Here is a 27,261-nt window from a genome sequence, read left to right on the forward strand (position 1 = left end):
AGCTCAAACATTAAATGTAGATTTAGGTCGCCACATGCTGGTTTGCTGTGGAATAACATAACATATACAGACCTTACAAGTGATACAGTAGAATACGGGTTTGCCTTAGACCACACTGTACATAGACACTTTCACTGTAGGTATTTAAAGAGTTTAATAAACATTTAAAGACATTTAATAGGGTGTCTATAATCAACTTATTGTCAAAACTTTTTAAGTCCACCAGATAAACACCATTATCCGGATGAATTTTAATCAAAATAAAAACAAGACACAAATTTATTCCCTGAGTAAATATTTCTTTCAAAATAATACAGCAATTTTTGTTTAAACATTAAAACACATTAAAAACATAAATCCAGATTTAAAGTGAATAAATTCAGCTAACAATCAAGTGGGCTAATGAAGACTTATTGAATATTTAAAATGAATCTGAATTCAAAGATATATCGCTGATTTATTGCGAACTATTGTGTTTCATCAATGGAGGTGCTGTCTTTTGTGCATGAATTGATTTGATGTGAGACTGTAATACATTTTGCTGATGTGAGAATATATTTCAGTTATTCACAATGGAACCGGATAGGATGAGCAAGCAGCAAGTCCACACATGTTCTTTCCCCTCTCAATGTAGAAATAACTGTATGGGACAAAAGTAATATACCATTCAAAACCATTCATTAAAATGACATATTTATAAAAATAAATGTAAACAAGTGGTCAATTTCCATGAGTTAATTTCACAATTTTAGCACAGTATTGGAGAAAAAAGCAAACAGACCCTTTTATTCCCCAGTCAGTTCCCCAGGAGTTCTTCACTATCCAGTATGGAGTTCCATTCTCGTGAGCGTAGCCTACAGCAAGCACTGCATGGTTCACCTTGTCAGTTGTGTTGTGACACTTCGTGCTAAAAAAACAGTCATTTTACAGGATTTGTAATGATGATTGCACCCAAATAAATCTAGTAAAAATCTATTGACACTGACATCAATTATTGACATTCTTTAGTGTATAAATATTATGTTGTATAGGTTAAACATTCTTTGTAGTGCTCAATATTCAAGGTTTAGTCTCACTATTAAATACAGCATTTTCACAGTAAAGATGGTTTAGTCTAACCTAGTATATATTCCATCTTTGTAGTGCATGAAATCAGATGTAACCTCATATGCAAAGCTGACAGGGTTGTACCTGGCCACAGCATCTACCATGCCCACTTCCTCATACTTAAAAATAACAGAAATGTGCAGTTAGTGTGTCAAAAGGCAAATAATATATTGATATACATTTCCAAATCCCTCACCCGTGTAATGTTTACGACATCCTTCACAAAAGCAGCAGCAAGCTGTGGTTTGAATTTACAAGGACCTTCCTACAACCAAAGGGTACACTGTAAACCAATGCTACTTTAAATTACAACTTTAGAAAAAGTAAAACAGTAATCACCTTAGCCGTGTAGGGATAGTCTTCTTCTGTCATAAGACCTTTATTGTACATGATGTACTCAAAGGCTTGACTTGGGAGGCCACTAAAGCATGTGACAAAACCCAAGTCAATGATGTTCAGAGTATTTTACAGTGTGAAGACTTTACTCCTAAATACCAATAAAATATAATTTCATGCTCCTGACATAAGCCAATAATCTAAAACTCACCCACTGCAACCGTGATTGTTGAAAGCACCAGCACAATCTACAAGCTGCTGCTCTGCCTGTAGAATGAAAATATATTTATAGTATATACTGTATATTATATTCATGTAGGATTTTAAATTATCACTTAGAATTGAACTTTTATTGAAAACTTTCATTGTGAATTATAAATACATCGATAGGACTGTTCAGTTACCAGTTGTAAGAGTTTCCCTTTGGCAATAGCTGTGACAGACTCTAGACAGCCTGTAGTGGAAAAAGTCCAGCAGCTACCACAAGGCCCCTGAAACAAAACAGGGGCTTTCTTAAAATTTCTCTGGAGACAGGTGCATTTTTAACTGTCAATAGATGACTATTAAAAGAAGATACCTGATTCTTCACAGCTGTCACGTAGTTTCCCTTTGTCCTCCAGTCAATCATGTCTGGGTAAGGTCCATTACTGCTCACATGATTCCCTCTAGTGGCTGAGCAGTTCTGTCAGGTTGTACAATGTTCATGAACAAAGGGAATGTTCTTTTATTTCCTGTTTAGCATGAGAGACATTTAGAAAAGAATACCTGAGGCTCTGTCAGGAGGAAGTGCTTCTTAAATTCAATAAAAGTCATGTCTGAAAACTGGTTTAATCCCACTGTATAATGAAGAGTAGAATTATTTTTTGTAAACATTATGATTTTAATAAATCTGGTTTTGTAAGTGAAACGAGATATACTTGAAAACGAGTGGTCTCCAGCATTATGAAGGTCAATCCTCTTCTTGTTTTCAAGAAATATTTGCAGCCGCTGGTAATATTCACTCGTGTCATATTGTTTATTATGCTGTGAATTTCAAAAGGAGATCTGTTTTATTCATCATGACTTTCCTACCCCACCATGTTTTCACTTCCTTTTTGTTGCACAAAGATCCTTAGGTTGCGACATAACACTTTGGAGCTACTGTTTTGTAATGCTGATAGGCTATAGCAGTCTTACCTTAGACATCCATGACTTGAAATTATACTCATCTGTAACAGACAATACATTTTTATTTTGAGTTTTATGATGCACTGCAAGCCGGATTAAATATTGTTTGCATTCATACAAATGCAGTCGCATTTATAGCCTACAAAATTTTAAGTAGGCTACTAGTATATCTTATGTTATGAACTATTTGTACTGTTAAGGTCAGAGTGGTCTTAAACAGTTATTACGTATAGGGTAAAGACCCATATTGCGATCAAAAGCGAAAGTAATTCAGGCGTAGCAACATACGTTGAGAAAAGCAAAGTCAATATCTTATTTAAACTCTTACTGTACCTTCCTCGGTGTGCAAGGGCACTGTGTGGACATGATAAAGTACCCCAAACAAAACCAGTAAAAATAGCCCGTTCATCTTCACCACCCCTGCTTTAGCGCGAGCAGCTAGTGTGCGCGAGTCTGATCACAAGACTTTCTATGCGAGTTCTACTTCAGCACTCCGCCTACACGAGAGGGCTGTAACTGTACTCCGCTTTAAAACTTTACTTTCATTGCGTTTCAAAACAAACGTCATATGTTGTATATTATGTACATGTAAATGTGATTAATGATTATTTTAAATGTATATGGTGTACAAGTACTCACAGCATAAGCACATATTACATTCCTACCAAGAGGATGATTATCGAAAGGAACATGCAGTATTAGCCTATGAAAAAAAAACTTTAAAGACCTCTACCTTTAGATCGTATTTTTTAAATTACAATATTTTCTAATAAATATGAAGCTGTAAGGATAGACGCGCAAATCCATGTTTTCAGAGACCGAAGTAATGCATGCACAAGTGAAAAGACAAAAACACATACAGACGCAATATCCCCCTGAGATAGAATAGATTTATTAGCAAGAGGTAATCAGGAAACATACAGTTTATTTAATTAATTTTCTCTCTTTTTCTTTTCGGTTTCTTTTTTGTACAAAACTGGAAATATTTCCCAAGCTGTGGAAAGAAACTTAAGGGTTGAAAGATAATTCTCATACCACTGGGTATTGCTAACAGCAAAATGTTTGTTTTTATGTTTATATATCATTTATAAGAGTATGTGCACATAGATGTGTATACAGTATGTATATATCTATATATATATATCTATATATATATTATGTCCTTTTTAAAGTTTCTGGCTGATACAGTGTTGCATGCCTGCCACGTGAGCGTTTAGTGTTTCCAGACTGTACATAGTAAAAATACATACAAATATTCACAGAATAAGCACTACATTACTATATTCCTGCTAAGAGAATGATTATAGACAGGATTACAGTATATGCAAAAACACTTTAAAGTCCTCTACCTCTAGATCATGGTTTCAAAATCACAAATCATATAGCATTGAGTGTGTAAGCATAGGATACGACGCTTTAAAGAGGTGTGCTTTAAACTAGTACATGTTAAGAAATACAGAGGGCTGCATGTACAAAATATACAGAATACTTTTTCTGTGTGGTGAGTTGACAATGCTTGTACAAAAAAATGTTTCTACGTTCTATTATTTTTTGTTTTCTTTTTTTTAGGGAAGGATGCAGAATCCTGCGTCTTTATTCTAGGACTACAAAAATACCCTTTTGTATGCTGCAAGCGGGAAGGTCATTCACTTTTGATCATACTTTTAAACGACAATGCATTTTACAAAGTGATATTCAGTCACGTTCCACAATCACTGGAACAGCAAGAAGGACATAGATGGTCTGTAAATGTACAATAGCTGGATAATCTGGTGTAGAAGGAAGGTGATAAATCCAGAATACACTTTTTACCCTAAGAAATGAGGCCTTAAACAAAAGAAACATTACGTGGGTAAATAATCACAACTAGTTTAAAAAAATATAATTGTATTTAATGCAGATCAGCTTCTTTTGGACAATCCTTCCACTAATTTAGGGCTGAGTGAATCATTTACTGTAAAAATAAGATAATGTCACAGATTTCTGCAACTAAAATTACAATGTTACCACCAGTAACAGAGGATGACGAATTCCACATACAAGAATGCGTCAAAATCCTTATTGGCCAGTAGGGGAACCCCATGTGTTTTCAATGTGACAAGTTAGAAAATTCTATACTGTTTGTTTTAAGTCATGCCCAAAAGTCTAAAAAATATCAGGGCAATCTAGTTATGTCCATCCCACCCCGTGTGAAAGTAGGTGATAGATGGTCCTTATCACAACGAATGGATATACTGTAAAGATACTGGAATTGGTTTGGCTAAGTACACTGACATGTGCCTTGAAATATAATATTATAACAGTATAAGTGTTTCTATACGCTTGATTGTATACGGTAATATATCTGCTTTCCACACTGCTACATGGTATGCATATACTGCAAAGTAGTTACATGCATCTATTAAAATTTCAAAATGCTCCTGCCGGCTTTTAATATTTCATAAAGGAGGTGATATGGATAAACCTGAAAACGATTACCCCAGGAAACGATTACAGAGAAGACCGACTAAAATAAAAACAGCTGTCTGATTAGATCCTGTTCTGAACATAACTCTTCCTAACTGCGACGACTAAGAGAATTGTTGCAATGAGAAAAAACATGATTCCCTACACAACGAAGGTTTGAAAGCAACAGTGAAAGATCTGAAACAATTAGGCAACGACTAAGAACAAGGAAACACATTATTCCAGGAGTAATAATGATGTAATAGGGAAGGTAACACACGGATGTGTAGAGAGCGTGGTGTCTGTACAGTGTGTAGACCTCAGGCAGAGCATTTCTTTCAGTTGGGCACTTTAGGCTCGATTCGGAGCGAGGCTTCATACAGGCCTTCTTCATCCATCACTGAGCTTCTGTCCAGTAAATACAGCGCTGCCTGAACACACAAAGACACCGCATCACTTTCATATTCTGTGAAATTATATTTTTATGTAACTGAAGGTTAGAGGAGTTTATTTATTGTATATTCATTAGGGGTGACCCCGAATCGTCGACGATTCAATGCTTCGATCGGAGGAGCCTGATTGGACTACCAATCTCACAGTCGAATCTTCGCAGAGGTGTTTTGCAATGTGGATCATATCATTTTGGTTATATGGGCAGTGGCGTAGCAGACGGGCATGCACCGCGCTATTTATGATGTAAAGAAATGGGACATTTTTAGGGTTGGGTACCGAAACCCCGCGTCTATCCACGTCTTCTGTGCTGTGAGACCGGTAAAGAGAAGCAGCACATTCCGCACGCACCCGCAAATGACTCGCAAATGAATGTGTACACAGTTTCCAAACATTCGTAACTTACTGAATGTTTGGGCATTTAAATATGAATTAACACCTTCTCTTTAAATGCACGTAGTCCGTTACTTACACTGAACTTTGCGCTGCATGATAAAAAATAAAGTAAAATAACCAAAATCACCATATATAGCAAGCACGGCGCAGACTTTTGAAACTGCTTGCGTGCGTGTCAGGAGGACGGAGAAAGAGTGCGCAGGAAAAAAGGTGAAAGGGACTTTTTGACTGTTTAAATGGTAAGATGCTTTATTGCATTCCTCCTTTACATGCAGTAAATAAAGTCACTTTATTGGTAGTTCATTGGTAATGAACGTGCTGTATTCCCGTTTGTAAAAAATAATTAATTATTATCGAGTAGTTTTAAAAATAGTTTTGAGGCGAGATCTGGTCTAGTATTGTATGGCACAGCATTGTTACGTGATGTTTAAGGTCAATTTATTTTAGTATTTGTGGCTTGTGTTTTGAAAATTATGTTCCCCTGCATTTCAGACATTTTGCCTCAACACATTTATTTTGCACATTGTGACTTGATTCTGGCTTATTTCGTTTATTTGTTATAAATGTATATTCTGTTCTAAACAAATTCTGTAAATTACTGTTTGATTGTTTTTTGGTGCATCAATGTTGCGCTGTTCCCTTAACCACCTGGTGTTGTCCACACATGCACTGGCGCGCACACAAACACACACACACACGTCTGATTCGACTATCAGTCGACTATAGGCAAGACGTGACAATTCTGATTCGACTATGTAAATTCTTAGTCGGGGACACCCCTAATATTCATACAGTATGTATGCAAATAAGGCAGATCAGAAACATGTTTCATCTATTGCTGCTTAACTTTTACGTTCTGAACTTTTAGGTTTGGAGATGTCTATCCACAAATTCACATGACAAAAAGATGTTGGGCCAATAGAGGATCTGAATGTCACAGATTGACCTATTGGCCAGATGTAAAAAATGAAAACCTGAAAGCTGCATGCTTTACAGGACAAACCAACAACAGTTCAATACCTTTGGCTGGTAATCAATCTTGTATGCTGTTTGCTGAAATTGTCTGATTTCTCTGATGATATGGGAGATCTATAAAATGAAGGAAAAAATGATGAAAAATGACCTGCGTGGCTCTCCACCATTTACTGTACATAAAAGAGACAATATGGGAATACTTACCATTCTCATCTTGGAAAAATTGACCAGGTTATCTTCTGTGTAGTTGGGGGTCCCCTCTTCAATAAAGGCCAAGTCAGTAAGGTACATTCCCAGATATGGCACGCAGGGAGGGTCACAACTAGACAAACAAACGGGAAAATATATTAGCCGTCAGATTTGGCCAAACAATCATAATCTATTTTGACAATATGCTTAAATGCATTTCCATGCAATGGAAACAGCTTTCAGTACTCAATGAGAGAGGTTGATGGAAACAGTGTACCTCAAGACACGTCGACTTACTTTTTCAAGGCCTCTCTGAGGTTCTTAAACCTTCCTTCGGATGAGACCAACTTCTGGAGTTTGTCAATGACAGTTTTGGTCTAAAAGTAAAATAAACAAATATCTTTGTTGAATGAAACTGTGGCCTAACTAGAAAAAATGGCATAAGGTGTCAGGTGTTAATAGCCATGATGTGCTACAGGATTGGCTGTAAGAGCGTGGCATTATGTAGCATTTTCATGTTCAGTGAGGTAAGACAGATAGCTTGCTGCAAAGTCATGTCACGTCACGCCAGTTAGGGTGCCATAATGATTCCAGTGGAGAACAGACAGGAAAGCATTGGATAGAGACAGGGGAGTGGGAACGGCAAAGGACGCTCGAGACGGGAATCGAACTCGGGTCGAGCCACAAGTGCATTGGCACTATATGTCGGCACATTAACCACATGGCTATTGGCGCTGACTTGATTCCTTTTTTGATGATAATTTAATAAAAAGTTAACTTTTCCCACCTGTTTGGAAACTTTGAGCCAGGTCTTCTTCAGCCGGAAAACAGAGCTGCGATTGAGGGACGATGTGATTTCAAGCACGGCATTGTAGTTATGGAGACAGCGGCAGATGTCAGCCACAGCCACCCACTTCTCTATTATTGCCATCCGTATAATTACATCATCACTGCGCAGGATCTCTGTGGCGATCAGGTTACTAATCTGTAAAAGACACATGTGTTTTTATCTTTTATGCATGCAATGCATCAGCATTGAAGGCAGCATGATGATTTCAACTAAAACGAAAGGGTTTACAGGAAAACGTACATCATTGAAGTGTTTTGTAATTTTCATGATGTAAGGAGTCTTCTCATTCTTGTCGTTCTTCATCCATCCTTGACCGAAGAACTCCCTGTATATGATGAAAACATGATTTGTGAGGAACACCGTGTTTGATCAGCCCGTGGGTACTTGCATGTTCATACAATAAAATCTGAAAGAATATCTTTCCAAAAAGTAAAATATGACAGTGCTCACTCATATGGTATGACTTTGAAAACAAGATGGTCCAACAGGGTGAGATGCTCTGCAATTTCCAGAGCCGAATGATTCTCGAAAGGTTCAGGCTTTCCTCCCTCCACCTGAAAAACAGTACATGAGATGTTTCACAACTTTCAGCATTTTACACCATTCTGATGCAAAACCACTTTGAAAATCAGCGATCACAAATAAGAGGTGCTTCACTATATACTGTAAATACATAAGCATTTTTAAGGGAAGTTAAAATGATGAAGATGATCATTCCACTAACCATCTGCAGCACTTCCTCCAGACTGATCTGATTATCACCAGGATCCTCCTGCGTCAGTGTTCTGTCACAAAAAAACAACCAAACCAGAACAATGAACACAGACCTACATGCCCATGTAATCTTAGTAGTAGCTATTCCCAGGTATCCATACCTACAGTGCAATCGTAGCACATGTAAGGAATAATTGACGTAAGTGGCCTTTACACCTCGGTGTGCATTAACTTTCGAATAATTGAATGGACCGGAGTCAATTATTCCGCTTATACTACGGTTACCACACCCCGTGTTGGGCAGTAACACGTTACTGTAGTTTGCTTACTTTTTTTGGTAACGGAGTAATTTAACGCGTTATAATTCCTAAAATAGTAATTAGATTATAGTTCCAAGCCCAGGTAACTATATGTTACAGCTTCGTTACATCGTTGCCGTTGTATCGTTTCATCATTTAAATTGTAAAAAGCGAAATAGCTTTTTCAAAGTCTGGATGCCTGCCTGTCGCACCCGCGACGTCATCAAACTGAAACGCACCTGCGCGGAAAGTACTACCAAAGCCACTCCATGGAAAGCCTGCCACCTTAAGCTAAAAACTCGTAACGGCCAATGCTATCGGCGCGCGGAACGCAGGCTAGGAGACTAGACACCGGATATGATTGGCTGAGGTGCCTCTCGTGATCGATGTTAGCCTTTATGCTCCAATTGTAAGTATTACAGACCCATACATCTCCCTATCACAAGACAATCTTTGGTACTACCAGCGAAAACAAACTCAGCATGGAGAGAGAAACGTATGCGTTCTGTAGCTGGAAGTACAATCATTATTTTGAGTTTATTTTTGTCAAAGGCAAGAACATTGTTGTGCGTTGTCGGTCATGCGGAGGTAAGCAAAACCCTCTCTCCCGCGAAAAACAACCTGAAAGGGCAGTACAGCACGGTTAAACTTCTGGAGAAAGTAACGTCACCGGGCACAGAGAGCAATGAATCAACTTCTACTGTCGAGTGCCAGGCTGCTATTAGCAACATGTTATGTTTTGTCAGACTAGTTTTTGCTGCTCTAACGCTGTTATATTTGTTAAATGACGAAGAAATCATCGGACTCGGAAGCTTGAGCCACTGCTACGTGATGGGTGTGTGTGTGTGTGTGTGTGTGTGTGTGTGTGTGTGTTCATGTTTGTATATCCCGGTGGGGACCTAAACCTGAATGCACACCAACACATGGGGACTCGTGTCACCGTGGGGACCAAAATTGAGGTCCCCATGGGCAAAAAAGCTAATAAATTGTACAGAACAATATTTTTTAAAAATCTAAAAATGCAAAAAGTGTTCTATGATCTTTAGGTTTAGGGATAGGGTTAGGGGTAGGGGATAGAATATACAGTTTCTACAGTATAAAAAACATTACGCCTATGGACTGTCCCCACGGGGATTGTAAACCAGACATGTGTGTGTGTGTGTGTGTGTGTGTGTGTGTGTGTGTGTGAGTGAGTGAGAGAGCGAGCTAGAGACCGCACGCCTACACCTGCTGCATGTTTGAAGTAATGTCACTCATTTCAAGTTTAATAATACATTATTTATTCCTCGTATTGTTTCTAGGGCTGCAGCTATCGATTATTTTAGTAATCGAGTATTCTACTGATTTTCCATCGATTAATCGGGTATTCGGATAATAAGTACGTTTTCTTTATTAAAGAGCAATACTAAATATACAAGAGAAAATAAGACGGGTCTCTTAAAATGCACAACTAATTTGTTTCCTTTTTAGAAAAATTTACATATTTATTGCTGAAATTGCATAAATTCATATCTGTGAAAACTAAACCCATTTACTACATTCCATTGCCATATTACATTCAAAATGCAATATAGGCCTAATACAAATGTATAAATATGAAACATTAATAAAAATAGAAAGAATAATTTCAAAGGTAAACACCTAACTTCAGTTTATGCATGATGCATTTAGTTTATCTAAATTAGTTTTAGTTTCTTTTTTTTTACTATTAAATAGTAATATATTTGTCCACATAAAAATACCGAGTTAATCTGACTTTTATTTTGGCAGGTCGTCGGAAGACGCTTATTTTCTAGGGCGTTAGCTTCACTCAGTAAAATGTTCTGAAATAAACTCTCAGGGGCGGTTTCCCGGACAGGGCTTAGCCTAAACCAGGACTAGGCCTTAGTTAAATTAGGATATTTAAGGCGTTTTTAAAAACATGCTTTACAAACAAACATTACAGTGTGCATCTTGAGACAAAACAATCACACTGATATATTTTAAGATATGCAAGTGCAAGTTGTTTTCGATCAAGATGCCACTCATTTTTAAAGTAGTCTGGGATTAGGCTAAAACCCCGTCCGGGAAACCAGCCCTCAGAGAGCAACTCTGGAGATTAAGTTCATGTCCTCATTCAGCGCAGATGCAGACAAGTTCATGAGCATCACACCTGTAGCACGTTAAACTGTGCAGTTCATTCACTCAGACACGCAGACCAGACAGATTAAATGTTTAAATAACAGGATTCGGTGTCCACTAGTCCGCATGTAGTTTTATGGACTCAATGCAGCCGGAAAACAAGTTTCACTCGCAAAATAGACTAAAACCAAGTAAAATAGCAGTTCACCATTTCAATAAGCGATCACTTATTTATCAGCATGAGACATGCATGTGAACAGACTAAAATGCGTGTGTCTCGCGGTGAACACCTTCATAGGTGTGAATTCACTGAAAGTTAATGCATACCCATAGAACGTTTGTCAACCAATCAGATTGAAGCATTCAACAGCCCCGTGGTATAAATACATTTAAACAATGTAACGAAATTGACATAATCAAAGACCTTCTAATGTTTGAACAACTTCAGAAATCTACAAATGTTTACCAGTCATTTATGGTTCATATTAAATTCATGGAATTCATAGCCATCACATTTATTTAACACAGTTAACACATCCACCTCATTTGAAATTATAATAGTTTCATTCTGTTCTGTGTCATTTTTAAAGAGGCCACAAACACAGAAATGGTAAATGACTGTCAAAGTGATGATAACAAAATTCAGCTATCCAAAGATGGCAAATGACTGTACTACTATTATTTCCTTCTAGAATAATAGTTTTATTTACAAAGAGATTTGGTATTCAAAAAAGTCAAATGGTTTACAATTAAGTCATTAAGGTTAGACTGTATGTTTTAGAGTAACTGATGTGAGAACGGGCTAAATGAATAAACTTTCTCGGCCGTTTGTATTTTTTACTGGTGTACAGCCTGTCCTAGGAACCATTGGTTGTTGTCCACACGGACTGATTTAAGTGTTGCACAGGAAGACAATTTGATGAATGCTCATCTCTGCACGCTTGTCTATGCTCTGTATAATGTGTTTCATGCCTTCCTGTAACTAAATCCGTGCATATGTTTGTTACCTAGTAACGTATTTATGTCGCCGCGAGAGATATATGCTAAATAGCATTAGCATTTGCAGCTACTATACTGTGTCATACGTGTGTTTACATTTATAACTTGTTGTTGCCCAACTAATGACGTAATGACGCAAATTGATTGTATGATGTTTATTTGTATATACTGTATATGTCAGTGTGTAAATGGTTCTCAGTATACAGTATATGTTTGTAATAATACTTCTTTATTGTTCCTTTAGACCATTAATACAGATATCATTGACAAAGAATAAGTGGTGCAAATGTCAACCAAGACTATCAATAAATGCATCTTTGTGAAGAATCTCTTTTTCAATCACTGATTCTTTTACCGGAATCCTGTCCATATTTGGCCGCCTCAACCAGCGTTTTATAGAGTTGCCACACTACGACTGGGGTCGCCATACTCAGCCAGTAATCTCATGTTTATCTAAGGTTTATGTTTTTTTTTAATTGTCAGATGTGGTGAGTGTGCGCAACGGCAGAAGCATGTGCTTCATAGATTTTTAATGGCTCGACAATAAGTATCAATGACATTTATCTTATGACTTAAATCATGATAATTTGCTCGGGTGGATGCTGGAGTCTCATCTTTTGGACGTATCATTGTTATTTAACATTGCACTTAGTGCACGTCTATTAGAATTAAGCTGGTCAGAATGGTAGCCACGGCTCACATAGTCATAGGCATCAGTGTTAAGCCAGTTGGCTGGTAGCCAAGGTTCACATATCATAAGCCACTAGCGTTAAGTCGGTCGGCGCAGTAGCCAAGGCACACATAGTCATAGGCCACTAGTGTTAAGGTGGTCGGCGTGGTAGCCCAGGCACACATAGCCCATATGTCATTAGCGTTAAGCTGGTCGGCATGGTAGCCCAGGCACACATAGTTTAGTTTTAGTTTAGTTTATTTATTTATAAAGCACTCTTTAAACAACGGAACGTTGTACCAAGGTGCTGTACAATACACTACACAATAAAATATGAGAGAAATCGACACAACATAAAAAATATCACATTAAAATAAACAGAGACACAATCTCAACCCTCTCCATTCGCAGAGGCAGTACAGAGGAGATACAACTTCAGACGACTCTTAAAGGATGTTAGGGTAGGAGATAGTAATACATGCTTTTCACATAGCCCTTCGGGTCAGCAGCAGTACATATGTCTTGGCGATAGATCTGTTGGGGGGCGTTTCTGTTTCTTGGCTTACATTGTTCATTGTGTGTCTCCTGCTATGATGGGGGTTTATTCATATATGTTATATGTGCAGCAGCAGCATTTTGTGGATTTATTGGCAGTAGCAAGTCTCCGTACTTGCTCTGCCGCAGCAGCAGCAGCGTAGCAGATCTATTCCCCCAAGACCAAATACATTTATTTGTCATGTACACTACCATGCTAAACCCTCCGAGAGTTGTCATGACAGAAATGACAGAGAAAGTTCTGGCATGAAACTCTAGATGGCGCAGTCCTAAAGTCTAAACCAGGGGTCTCCAACCTTTTTGTAAATGAGGGCTACCTGAAGAGATAAAATAATCTAAAGTCTACTTATTTATAAAATACTTTCAAAATTTAAACATGATATGCATTATTTTTCAGCTCACAGGAACAAATTGAGTTAGCTTTCGATACGGTTCTCTTCGCATTGCATTTAGCAAAACACTATGGGAAAACTCTGTTTTATCCAATACTGAAGCCTATTGGTTAACGTCTGTGAAAATCACAGACCAATGGCGTTTGGGCCCGGCATTTTGGGCGGCACCGCTCGTCTATATAAATCCAGGCCAAACGCCATTCAGTACCATATTCTCCTTCAGCGCGATCATCTCGCTGCTCCGAAGAAGCCTCACTCTTCGTAGAAACGAGCCCTGCAGCGGAATCTTCCCCTGTGGCTATCCGAAGAGCAAATTTCTCTAAAAGAGTATAAGCGTGTTGTTTCAAATGGTGCTTAAGGACTGCGGCTCTTGCCGAGCCTCTCTGCCCACTGAAGATTTCCATTCTGCGTGCGTCGTCTGCCTGGGACAGACACACGCCGAGACTGCTCTGACAGGATCAAACTGCCCTCACTGCGAGTGCCTTTCCCTCGCCATGCTTCACACCCGGATCGCCTTCTTCAGTGGTCCCGCTCCCTGTGCTCCCCTGCCTGTCCCTCTTCAACAGAGACGGAGAAAGCAGCGGACCCGTGAGTCAGAACTCGAGCATGCAGATGAGCCCATGCCGGCTGAGCCCCGGCGTGCTCTCTCTCCACCACAACGCAGCGATCCTCCTCCAGTGCCAGCGGCATGGTCTCGTTCGGCGGTACAGACGAGCTGGATGGCGTTTTGTCCCCCACCTTGAAGTGTGACGTTTGGGCCGCTTCGGATGAAAAAGCTGCCCTGCCGGTGGAGGAATCCAGCGACGCCCATCCTCGCTCTGACATTGAGCTCGTCAGAATCCTGTCCAAAGCGGTTGCGGAGCTCGGCATCAACTGGTCGTCTGCTATCGAGCCGGAACACAGCCGCCTGGACCCGCACCCACAGCTCTGTCACCCACACGCTCTCCTCGGTTGACGGCGCTGATGACAAAGGCTACACGAAGCTCCCACTTCTGGAGGAGTCCGTAGCTGCCCACCTCTGCCCGACTTCGAACAGCAAGACGGTGGATTCACTTATAAATCACCAGGTAGGGTTAAGATCTCGCCGTTGTACAGATTGGCGAGTCGCTTCCTTTTGTGGGACCCGAGTTGTGGGACCTGCATGTATGGCCTCTCGACGGGCGCCTCCCTCCCTCCCGAGAGGAGTCTCAACAACTAAAACCGAGGCTAGAGCCCCTTCCACAAGGCACCTATACTAGCGAAAATGGGCTATCTTCATCCTGCTGGTGCAAAACAAGGAACATAGACCCATTAAGCTGTGAGATAATTCACATTCAGTTGCTGGACGGCAGCCGCGTCCCCTCCACCTTCAAAGTCTACACGGTGGCTATAGCGGTGAATCACGCCCCTATAGATAATTTGCTGTGTACGTTAGGGGTGAAAGCCCACTCTACCAGAGGTATGGCTTCCTCTTGGGCATGGTCTATGGGGATATCTATATTGGACATTTGCGCGGCGGCCGTTGGTCCTCGTCGTCCACCTTCACCAGATTTTATAGTCTGGACGTGCCTGCCCTGCAGATCTTATCTGCCACTGAATGTTATGAACCTCTGTATGCGCTCATATTATTCGGTTATACTGCTGTGTTAGTGCACATATGCTGAGCTCCGGTGAGCCTGAGCTCCTGCTGCCGGGTTTTTAGGGCTCTTACGAGTGCCCAATCTCCGGGTTGCATGCATTCTTCAATTCTGTTGTAACACGGCGTGATGGGATATGATTCCCATAGCGTTTTGCTAAACGCAATGCGAAGTGAACCGTATCGAAAGGGAACGATAAGGTTACTCACGTAACCCCCGATTCCCTGAGAAAACGGGAACGAGCATTGCATAGCATGTCGTTCTACAGTGCCACGCAGCGAGTCTTTACATCGCACTTCAGTCGAATATGGTACTGAATGGCGTTCGGCCCGGACTTATATAGGCGAGCGGTGCCTCCAAAAATGGCGGGCCCAAAAGCCATTGGTCTGTGATTTTCACAGACGTTAACCAATAGGCTTCAGTATCAGATGAAACAGGAGTTCCCGTTATCTCAGATTCACAGATGTCACAGATTCGTCAACTGTCCTGAGCATTACTGTTAAGCCCTGTGTTTGGCGGGCACCTTACAGAGTTCATGCAGGCCACCAGGTACCCGCGGGCACCACATTGGAGACCACTGGTCTAAACTAATCTGACATAATAACTTTAATACACGGTGCAGCTGATTGGTTCCTTCTGTATCAGCAGCCAATGAGCTGACTGCTCTATGTTGAAATCTCAGCTAGTGATTGTTGTAGCAGTGCAGCACGTTTCAGAAACCCTCCTCCTTCCCCAAGGTGATCACGTAAGCATGCAGGGTTTATTCATATATGTTATATGTGCAGCAGCAGCATTCTTTATATGCACACAGCAACATCTTTTAGATGTATTGGCAATAGCAAGTCTCCGTACTTGCTCCACCTCAGCAGCGTAGCAGATCTATTCCGCCAAGACCAAATACATTTATTTGTCATGTACACTACCATGCTAAACCCTTCGAGAGTTGTCATGACAGAACTGTATTAAATAAACAATTTGTTGAATTTTATTGTGTATTAATTTTATTAAATAAACAATTTGTTGAATGGGTGGTGTAACTTTGTCGCATTTAAGTTTAACCAAGTAATGGTTCTACTACTGGTAACCCAAAATAATACTACCTAGATCTACTTTTAACTTGCTAGTTGCTAGCTAAAGTAATTTACTTGTTTCTTTTGCTTGTTTTCAGAGATAATCTACAGGGACTCTATTCTTTGTTGATGTGTACCAGAAGTTAAGTTTAGGCCACAAAATTGTGCATGCACACTTTGCGCAGTAACATTTGTTAATGTTGTTGCTTTGAAACTGTCTATATATGTAAAACTGATTCTGATGACAGAGATCCTAACACATATTTTTGTTTGAGCTAGGGATGGAACAGGCTCCAGTGTTGGGGTGATCAGGGTGTAGGCACACTCCTCCTACTGTACCTTATGATGTTGGCTGCAGCTTTCCTCTCCTGGGTCAGTAGTTCAGGGTCATGCATCACCTCCTCCAGGAAACTTATCACCTTCATTTTTAGCTCAGTGTTGGTTTCGAAGTCCTACACATAGGCAAGCATAATACACAGGTATTTAAACGCTAATGCAATGCAGGTAGATAAAGTGTCCCATATCATCATATTGTGGTCATCTATTAACACATTTTATAGGGACTCATTATGATACATAACCGAGACAGATGAACATTCAGTCTTTACTTGTTATGTTACTATTACTGTTTTCAAATACAGCCATGTGCCAAGACACGTACCTGCGAGTGTTTGGACACCCAGTGTCGGAGGACGTTGAGAACTCGGTTAGTTGCTGCTCGACGAATCACAAACTCCTTATCTCCGTTCCTCTGATCTGTGGGGAACCCTAAAAGCCAATCAAAATTCATGTTAATTCTTTTTCTGCCAGGCAACAAATACTCACAGCCTATGAGAGTCTCAAACAGATTGCAGATTCCTACGGTACCTGTGCTTGCCAGAGACATGCGGCGGTACTTCTCCTTGGTTGGCGTGCCCTCGTTGGCACCAGCAGTGGCTATGGCAAAGGCAGAAGCAGCAGACAAGGCGCTACGGTTGTTATCCAGCTCCCGGCAGGACGACATCACCATGCCATTATTGTAAGAGAACAGAGAGAATTCTGCACAGAGAGACAGAACACAATATCATTCACTGGATTAGGTTGAATGCAGGATTAGATGCTAATTCCATTTTAATTTTGCTTTGATTTCAAAGGACATGTGAATTGGTACAGTCACTCCTAAAGACTCAAACAAATATATGTCACTTTCACATATTTTCACAAGTGATAAGCAGCGTGCCAGTGGCTAGAAAGAATGAACAATATGCAAACATATGTTAGAAAGATGGTCAATCACAATGTAGTTTGCGAATATTTGATGATGTCATCACAGTAGGTTACCTTTTTTATACTGAACATTTTCCAGATGTACTGTAAATCAATGGACAATTTTCAATTTAAATCTTATACATTTTAGGGATTAAAAATAAGCAAAAAGCAAAAAAAATTAATGTTTGCATTGAGCTTTTTAGGTTGAATTAAATACAGAAGGTACTAAACCTGGGGTTTATAAAAACACAACCACAATGTCTGAGGAATATCAACAGAGCTGTCTTGCAAGCACTATAATTAAATCTTGTCAGACAGATGAAGTACGTCTGCCACTGGCCAAAAACTAAAAAGAGACGATACAAAGATAACACAAATGTGAACAGACTGTTTCTAACACAATTCCCCTTTAAGAGTCTAGCAGGTGTAAATAAAAATAACAAAATGGACTCATGCAGAAATAATGGAGGCAGTGACATTATCTTTACAATGGATAAGCCTCCAATGGTGACAGATGAAAATGTCACAAATAGCACCCGACATCCAGTCAGATCTGCTCTGACCAATGAGAGCAAGATACATTTTCAATACTGGTAGCCTTGTACTTGTAAGAACTTTGTATATACCTGATGTATTGCGTAATCGTATGACAAAACCTTTTTTATGATGTCGGAATTAGGATGTTTTTTAGGAAATGCATTTAAGCATCCAGCAGGTGGCAGTATGAAACATAAAATGACTGACTGCATTTTTATCAAGACAATAGGCGGCAGGGCTCTGATTCTCAAGATGGTACAGACTAAAAATAGCTCATCATTTCCCTAGGATTTATGGCTCAAAAACACTCTTTGAGAAAAACAAAGTAGCATTTTGAGGAAATGTTTTTGTTTGCTCAAGATGGGTTCATACAGTATATGTATTTAAGAATACCCAAAGATAAATGAAATCATGACTTATTTTACTGCCAGTGCCAGACAAAACACTGCCTCAAAAACCTATGAAACAGTGGGGTCATCGTTGACCTTTGACCCTCATTTAATTCGGTTTCAAAAGAAAGCAGACAGCATTGTTGCAGTGCATGACTGCACTCGAACAAACCCAGTAACCGGGGTGGCAGAGAGAATACATGCTAATGGTTGCTATGGCACAAGTTTTCCAAACACCTACTCACGCCTCCTTTGGCGTTTCCCTGAGCTTTTTTTTTTTAAAAACCCACAGAATTAATGAGATTTCACACGAATCGTGTCTTGCGAGGGTTCCATCTCCGTCCTTAGAATTACTTCAGACCTTCACAGATACAGCGTGTACTTTAAAGCATGAAAGACATGCATACAAACAAAAACAGAAGACGTGTCAACTGAAGCTTGAAATAAACGGAAAACCCTACGAGGGGCCTTGATGGTGCATACAACTAAATCAAGCAACTTAAATCTTACAAAAATAAAAATACAAAAATTAAATATTACTGAGCCATCTCATAAAACACTTATTTTCTCAAGACAGCCATTTTTAGCCATTGATAAATGCAACATTTGGCTGGTGTGAAGGGTGCAGGTGGCTTGTCAGCATGATATGCAGGTGCTCTGGTTTTCATGTCAGTGAGCGATAACAACACACAAGGGAAGTCTAGGACACGGTGTCTTTTACCTGAGGAGTTTTTGCATTTTACGTTTTTGGGAGTCGTGGGCGACTTGGTGGGTGACACTTCAGCCTCGGCCTCGTCACTCTGGATCTGGTCGTTATCGCTTTGCTCTCTCACCGAAATATCTAGAAAAGTCGTGAATAGAAAAACAGACACTGAATAAGTACCTGTGTGAGGGTTAGTAAAACAACGCTCTTTGGAAGACTGTATTCTGATTGGTTAAAGACTGTACTTATACAGTGTTTGAAGTAATAAGTGTTAGGTCCTAATGTATACTGTAATACTGTATACTAATGTATACTATTAATACTGTAATGGTTTCTTTCAGTGCAAAAACTAAAGAAAATAATGAATCACGTTTTAATATCCTTAACCTTATTTATTTGGTATGTAGCCAACAACACACACACATTGAACATATTAAAGTATTTAAGAGTAGCAAATCTCACCCTGTTTGCACAGCGACGGCTCATCGGTTTTGTCCGTCTTGCTCTCGCCTTCATCTGGAATCTTACTGGAGATAGGACTGGACACGTAGAGCTTGTTGATATCCAGTGTGGTCTTACTGAAAGGTGACATGGAGGAGTACATGCTTGCATAGCCATTGGAGGAACAGCTGAGGGCGGCCAAATCCAAAGCTTTTCCTCCAGTGATGATGGGAATGTTGAGGGAGAGTTTTCGGCGCCGGTTGGGAGACGATGTCTTTGTGATGGCCAATGGAGGCGGGGAGGAAAACTTGCGGCTGGCGCGAGGAGACTTCGGAGGCTCTCCGTATAGAAGCTTGTTGTTCTGACTGCTGGCGAAAAACAGCTCCAGGGACCTATGTTTTGGAACAACATTAGGGTGAGTAAATGATAAAAACACTGAGTTACATATGCATTTAAAGGTCTAGTGTATAAAATTTAACGGCTTCTAGTGGTGGGGTTGAGAATTGCAACCAACGGCTCACTCCACCCCCCCCCCTTTTTCGAAGCACTACAGAGGCTGACACAGGACTAACATGTCGTCATAGTTTCGCTTCTTTGCTGAAGGAGATAACGTATTTACGAAACATGCTCTGTAGAGCAGTTTGTCCGTTTAGGGCTACTGTAGAAACAACATGGAGAATTCCATGCAAGGGGACCCGCGGTGTATGTAGATAGAAATAGCTCCTTCTAAGGTCATAAAAACACTTCATTATTTAAGGTCTTTATACACCTCTGAAAAAATAGTTTTGTATATTTTATTGCATTTCTGTCAGATCCTCCAAAAATGTACACACAAGCACCTTTAAGTAAGAAATAAAACAGTAGTGTTATAGAGTATGCTTACAATATTTAGGCATAAGTGCATTCAACAGTAAGCAAAAAGACGATTGGCTCTTTTAACTGAATGGCGGGATATTCGTACCGTTGGCATATTGAGGGATAACTCAATAAATACCTGTAAGGTGGAACAACGTATTTAGCATCATCAGTATATACACAAATCGGCCGTCTCCTCTTCACCACCCAACAGAAAATTTACGCATTAACCTCTCGAGTTATGTATCGAGCCTCTCAACGCGGCTTATGATTTAGTTTCTAATTGCTTTATGTACTGACAGAGAAAATTGTCTCCGCGGAGCACAAACAGCCAACTCTTCACATCTCTCTATAAGGCTGGAGAGCGTTGCAGAGAAGCTTTTCCCACACATCCAGCCACCCCCAACACGTCATGCCTGCACAGAAATAGCCCCTCTTATGACAGTCTGGGTGACCGTTGAAGCTGAGGCAGGGCAGCTGAGCGGGGGAGGTCTGGGGAGGCATCACAGCCGTACGGTCTGCCCAGGGGAGAGAGGGTGCTACAGGCAGTGGGTGTGTGGGAGGTCCCCGGCTCTTACTGAACATGCCTGGATCTCCGTCTCCAGAGCCAACAGGAGGAGTGAGAGCGGGGAGGGGAAAGAGAAAGATGAAGGAAGACAAAAATAACAGAGCAGAAAGAGCGAGATCGAGCTGCAAAACGTGCACACTAAATATTTCATCTAGCAGATGCGGCACGGGTGGAGGGTGGGGTCCTGCAGCAGAGTGGCCGGTTGCTAAGGTGATGGCGACAGAGCCCCGCTGAGACGCTTCAGTCAGGCAGGAACACGGGCGAGGAAGCAGAGCCCAATTACTGCTGTTTCCAGCAGAACACACACACATATACAGTACATACACCAGGGCAGCACACATTAGCGTGACCTCTCGCAAGCCTTTAGTAACTCCGCCGCATCACACTCTCTTCCCCTTTGGCTTTCTCTCCATCTCGCTCTCTATTTTCTTTCCTTTCATTCTTTACACACACAGACATACACTCGCTCTTTCTATAGGATGACAAACACTAGTGTGACCTCTCTTCTGTCTTACCAAATCATTTTCTGTCTTTCACATGAACACATACTATACTAAGCAAACCAAAGCTCGGCTGACCAGCAAACATCATGAGGCATGTGGATTTGTATATGTATGTCAACATACTGTACAAATCTATCCAATAATCTCGATAACACATGCTGAGAAGAATTAGAGATGGATCACAAACGTTGACTTTTGTCGTCCAACAGTGAAATATTCAAGATATTTTCTATATATAAGCCAATAATGCGTATTTAAAGGAACAGTATACCCAACAATTCAACCTCAAGCTGTTCCGAATCTGTATCAATTTCTTTGTTCTGATGAACACAGAGAAAGATATTTGGAAGAATGCTTGTAACCAAACAGTTATTGGCCACCGTTGACTACCATAGTAGGAAAAATGGCTTTATACATTTCTTTGTTCTGTTGAGCACAAAATAAGATATTTTGAAGAATGTACAAAAAGCAAACAGGGGCACTTTTGACAACCACTGTCTGTTTTTCCTACTATGGTAGTCAATGGTGACCAAGAACTGTTTGGTTACAAGCATTCTTCCAAATATCTTTCTCTTTGTTCATCAGAACAAATACATCTATACAGATTTGGAACAACTCGAGGGTGAGTAAATGAATTTTCATTTTTGAGTGAACTTACCGTTTAAACATATAGACATGGTTCAAGCCAAGCACCAAAATGTGGAGAAAAGGATTTAAGTAAAACTGGCATTATTGTTGCAATCTAAATGCTCCAAACCAGTAACAGCAAAAATGTGGTTATTTTCTAAACATTTTATGTTTCGAAAAAGCAGCTATGCAAAATAAATTGAACAAATTGGCTCTAAGCCGGACAACTATATTTACAAGCAGACCCCACAGAGTTCACAAATAATCATGTGCCTGCTAAAGAAGGAGCAGGAACAGAGGAGAGTTTTTACACAGGTTAGACACAAAGCGTCCGTGAGTATAGATCAAGAAGCATTCCCTAGCCACACCTAACTCCATCAGTATTCTAGCCCCCGAACTGAGCTGGAAACAAACGCTCTTGCTATGCACTGTTGTGCACATGAGAGCCGCCAGCTGTTTGCATGTGTGGGCAAGGCGAGCCGATCAGTTGCTACATTTGGCACGGTAACTTTGTGTGTGGCTTACCTGGCTGGTATGGCACTGATGGGCTTCTTGTAAATGGTGATGAGTTTGTCCAGGACGATGTCCGCGCTTGTAAAGACTCGGTAGGAGTGCAGAAAGGTGTTGAGGAAGTCGATGGAGAGGAAACGCAGGTCGGTCAGCCTCTCCAGCAGACGCTCCACGCTGGCATAGCGGATCTGCAACACCTTGCACGAGTTCATCATCTTACTGAAGCGGATGTCCACGTCGTCACAGTACAGACTGGCATCGGACCTAAACATGAGACCGATGTGATTCGCAAATCTCCAAAGCAAGGCTTTATAGTTTTATAATCATGATTGTGATAAAATACAACAAATTAGTAGTTGTGCAGATAATATTCGACATGTCGGTCAATGCTGGTCTTCACAGCAGGATAGTGTGGGATGGAGGGCTTACTTGATCATCTGGGGCACAGTGACTTTAGAATTCTCCTCAAAGGCGTTCATCATCAGTCCATTACAACGAATATTATCTATGCACTGTTGTAAAGAGAGAGAAAGAGAGAGAGTATGAGAACCACAAGAAGTGAATAAAAGGCAAAGGTCTTGCCCTGAAGCCCTGCGGATCATTCTGTGCTCTGTGCTGTACTCTGATGTGAGTAGACATGCCTGGCTGATGTCACTGGTCCATGCTGACTTCTCTTGCCGTGAGGAGGCCACCAGGATGAACGTGAAGGACTGGTTGTCTTTGGGCTCCACCACAATCTTAAAGTCCAGGTGCTCCATGTCCTGGCCGCTCTTGTCTGACTTGGCTGTGGAGAAAAGGACAACATGAGATCCTCAGGTGTAGGTCTTGTGTGATGAGATTTGTGTTGAAATCTTTTCAAGGTAAGCACTGTAACAACGCGTTCTCATTACTGAGACGTCATATATTTTGACGCCCGCCTCATCTACAGAGTAGACAGGGCATCTGACGTCTTAGGAACGAGAACCTGTTGCATTCAAAGCAAGCCGCTGGATAAGATTCCAATAGAGATAGAAGTAATGTTTAAGATGAATAAGTGTTTTGGTACGTACACTCATCGTCGGTACCCTCAGGCTCCTCTATCAGTGTGCAATCGATGAGTGACACCACACCGTTCTGCCATCCAGAAACAGGCAACAATGAGACACGCTCGGAGAATCAGACACTATCAGATAATCAATAGCAGCTGTACTAAAACAGTGATTACTGTGTGGATATCCTTTTAGAATTTCCCCAAAGACCACGAGCAATACTGGCTTATTGAACGTGGCAAAATTACAGTCGGCCAAGGGTGGTAATCGCCATTTCCTGAGCGCAACGAACATTTCGTCCGTTTAACAAATTGTCAGTTGTAGAAGTAAATAACAGTCTTATTTCCATATTTTTTCAATTTGCAGTTTTGAGAAGAGCTTTTTGTTTTGTATTGATTTGAAGGTACACTTCAAGTGTGTTTTAAATTGCTATGTGGAGTCAAAGTAATTTTATTTAGGTTGTGACAGTACACTTTCTGCATTTTTAATATTGTGGCTGTGTACCGTGTAGATAAAAAATGTAAAATATTAACAATAATTGTTTGTTTTGGACTGCCTGCTAAAAGCTACAACAATATATCTATCGCAGTATAAACTACATTTTGACTAAACAAAACTTGGCAATTCTATTCAAATGTCAACCTTACGATAAAAAGTTTTCATCAAAGGTTTTCACCTGATAGCTTAGATGTCAATATTCTGTGATTTAACTGCTCACGTGAAGTCTATTTAAAGCTTTTTTTTGTTTTTTAAGCATAGTTTTAAGCATAGTAAGTGAATTGTCACATCCATAACAATTCATATTACTCATAAATGGGCAAATGAAATATTTTATGGTCTGTGAAGAGCCATCCCTTCTCCAATTGTTGGGTATAATTGCTTCTGGTTTGTGCATTTTAATTCAAAATAGTCCTACAAAATATGCTGTCTCTCAAAAACATACGTCCTTTTTTGTCACATCCGCAGCACATACATATTTCCCTCTTTTAAAATAGATATCTTAGACTGATATATTTCCTGATATATTTCTTTCTGGAATCATCAAGGGTTTACTTAAAAATAAACTGATGATTCTGTATACTTGTAATAAATACATTCTCTGAGAATTTATATTTCAAGTTTTGACTCAACATGTCAAATCCTACAGTAGTTAAAAAGCGATTTGTAAATAAAGCTTCACCTTAGTAAGGTGTAGTTTTCCCCCAGACCCTCTAGTGCAGATGATCAGATGTTTGGAGAACAGGAAACACTGCCTTTCACCCTCCTTCTTCAGAGACAAAGAGCCCAGCCGACCACGTGTGATCTTGCCCTTCTCACTCATGGGCACCTGAATCAAAGATCCTGACAAACATGCACAACAGAGAGAATCAGGATGTGCTAGATCTACATGTACTGCAGAACAACAGGAAGTTCTAGATTCATGTACAGTATGTTCTTATCAGATGTTTCCTCGTCGTTTTCGTATCCCACGGTGCATCCGTGACATTTCCTATCCAGGGCTCAACTCCAGGTTGAATGGTAAGAATGTGATTACACTTGGAAATGAAAGAGTTGGCCTGTTCTTTGAAAAAAACAGTGCCCTTCAGAGACTAGCAGGATTAGGACGCCCAATCCTTTGAGTTAACGCTCTGCTTTGTGGGAAAACAGGGCAGCCCAGAAAAGCCTCGGAGAGGGAAGGGGAGCAGGGGGTTTGACAATAACAGGTGACAAGAGTGACAGCGTGCAGAAAAGAACAGAGGAGAATCCAACCTCTTTCTTATCAGGGATCTGTGGTCCCTTTCAGAGCGCTCAGGAGAATGAGCGTTGTGTTTTGGCTGGGTGTGGGGGTTTACCTTGTCTGACAAAGGTCTGGCTGGTGTCTAGGAGAATCTCACAGCCCTCTACGATCATGCGCTCGATGGCGAGGTTTTTTCTGATGTTCTCCGTCTCGCTCACCTCATCGTGCATGATTCTGTGGAGGTACGGCATTTTGATAAAACTCGTAAAACTTGGCCTTTTTTGTTTTATTTGACAAATACAGATGTTTCTGTGTTGTCCATATTTGATCCATATTATAAAAGTAATATTTCAACAAAAATGAAAGTTCATTACATATAATTTATTCACCTGTATGTCATTTCAACAATGATCGAATTAATCCTTCTAATTATTGATTCTATAATAATTCTATTAATAATAAAGCAGGTGAACCTTTGCTTTACAAGTGAATTCTGAGCCACTAGAGATACTCAAACAAAAATGAAGATATAAAGATAGCTTGTAACAAGTTCAACTGTTTTCATGACCCAGTCTTTATGTCTTATCATTATGGGATGGATGGGTGAGGGATTTTGATGTACCTAGAAAGCTCTTCCAGTTTTGACTTGGCGTAATCCAAGCTGTTTCTCTCCACATGCTCGTGTGGTGTATGTGCTAACAGCTCGTGGAGGGTCAGTATGTAGCGAGGAATCTGCCAGACAAGAGACACACAGAGTCATAATGTCAGACAGGAGGGTACTTTTCCATTTTTTTGCATTCTGCTGTAAAACTCACTCATAGCCACACTTAGTCATGTGCACACGCGGAAATCCTAAAGCGCTGTATTCTCACAGGCCAGCACTAACACTCCAGATTTATTACCAGAGCTGTAGAGCCTACAGCCAACCAATCGAAACAAAACATTTTGATAACCTACAGGATGCCGTTTTTACAGCACGGGATCTTGTGATTCCACAGCAATTTTGCACACGTTAGAAAGCAAAAGAGCACTGGTGGAAGATCACCTGGAACATAGGGTAGGTGAGGAAGGTCTCCAGGGTGCGTTCCTCACAGTCAGGTTTGGCTTCGTACTGTTTCAGCAGCTTGTCGAAGTCGCGGTTCTGCTTGCAGTGGGCCAAGATCTGCAGACTGTACTGGTGGTTACGCACAAACTCCTGGTAGATGTTCAGCATGGGCAGCAGGATGTCAAAGAGGTCAGCTGAAGGTCAAGAAGGACATCAAAGTCAATGCAACATAGATAAAAGATCTGCGACACTTTCTGAAAAGCTACCTTGAAATTAGAGGAGTCTAGAGAATGTTCTCTACAGTTGGTTGCCAAGAGCTCTGGCAGTGCACTCACCCAAAACTAATGTTGGCCAGCTTGCTATTCGAGCTTTCAACCCTTGGTAGAATATCTGATGTAGAAACATTATGGTTTCGCTGCAGAAAAAGTAAACAACAACAATCTAAGCATTCCATCGTGTTTGTTACGGCAATCTGTATATACAGTACGTATATATTTCATTTACATTTATGTATTTAGCAGATGCTTTTATTCCAATTTACAACTTGGGACACAAATGAGAAAATTGTTTACAGACAGGATGTATACAGGTATATAAAATGAATTTGGAGTGCATATCTTTCCATGTCATGAAAAAATGCAATGAGAAATGCTTCACTTAATACAATATTGATATTTGAATTTGTGTTATGTTATGTTCCATCTACTCTCTATTTTATCTGTCAAGAAGAAAATTAAGA

The 27,261-nt window shown here is 40.3% G+C and overlaps 2 protein-coding genes across 2 annotated transcripts in view; both read right to left on the bottom strand.

The window, feature by feature from the left end:
* Window positions 1-141: 141 nt before the first annotated feature.
* ctsh (cathepsin H) lies at window positions 142-3,089 on the bottom strand. The gene is made up of 12 exons (XM_057348179.1): window positions 2,944-3,089; window positions 2,620-2,651; window positions 2,361-2,466; window positions 2,209-2,279; window positions 2,021-2,125; window positions 1,848-1,934; window positions 1,655-1,710; window positions 1,447-1,528; window positions 1,304-1,372; window positions 1,120-1,226; window positions 782-907; window positions 142-640 (listed from the first exon to the last, which is right to left on the bottom strand). The coding sequence occupies exons 1-12, from the start codon at window positions 3,017-3,019 to the stop codon at window positions 568-570; spliced, it is 990 nt and encodes a 329-aa protein (XP_057204162.1). The 5' UTR covers window positions 3,020-3,089; the 3' UTR covers window positions 142-567.
* Window positions 3,090-4,919: 1,830 nt separating this feature from the next.
* The window catches only part of rasgrf1 (Ras protein specific guanine nucleotide releasing factor 1), a 33,468-nt gene continuing 11,126 nt past the window's right edge, over window positions 4,920-27,261 (bottom strand). The window contains exons 6-27 of the mRNA XM_057347798.1: window positions 26,858-26,937; window positions 26,523-26,716; window positions 26,100-26,209; window positions 25,593-25,711; window positions 24,941-25,101; window positions 23,782-23,845; window positions 23,374-23,516; window positions 23,162-23,244; window positions 22,748-22,996; window positions 19,691-20,061; window positions 19,247-19,366; window positions 17,219-17,389; window positions 17,013-17,119; window positions 16,691-16,803; window positions 8,640-8,700; window positions 8,366-8,469; window positions 8,156-8,240; window positions 7,853-8,050; window positions 7,363-7,442; window positions 7,081-7,198; window positions 6,922-6,990; window positions 4,920-5,486 (exon numbers count right to left, since the gene is read on the bottom strand). Coding sequence (XP_057203781.1) covers window positions 5,394-5,486; window positions 6,922-6,990; window positions 7,081-7,198; window positions 7,363-7,442; window positions 7,853-8,050; window positions 8,156-8,240; window positions 8,366-8,469; window positions 8,640-8,700; window positions 16,691-16,803; window positions 17,013-17,119; window positions 17,219-17,389; window positions 19,247-19,366; window positions 19,691-20,061; window positions 22,748-22,996; window positions 23,162-23,244; window positions 23,374-23,516; window positions 23,782-23,845; window positions 24,941-25,101; window positions 25,593-25,711; window positions 26,100-26,209; window positions 26,523-26,716; window positions 26,858-26,937 — 2,893 coding nt within the window. The 3' untranslated portion in view covers window positions 4,920-5,393. The remainder of the gene's footprint in view (window positions 5,487-6,921; window positions 6,991-7,080; window positions 7,199-7,362; window positions 7,443-7,852; window positions 8,051-8,155; window positions 8,241-8,365; window positions 8,470-8,639; window positions 8,701-16,690; window positions 16,804-17,012; window positions 17,120-17,218; window positions 17,390-19,246; window positions 19,367-19,690; window positions 20,062-22,747; window positions 22,997-23,161; window positions 23,245-23,373; window positions 23,517-23,781; window positions 23,846-24,940; window positions 25,102-25,592; window positions 25,712-26,099; window positions 26,210-26,522; window positions 26,717-26,857; window positions 26,938-27,261) is intronic.

This window comes from Triplophysa rosa, linkage group LG12 (assembly GCF_024868665.1).
Source record: "Triplophysa rosa linkage group LG12, Trosa_1v2, whole genome shotgun sequence".
NCBI lineage: Eukaryota > Metazoa > Chordata > Actinopteri > Cypriniformes > Nemacheilidae > Triplophysa > Triplophysa rosa.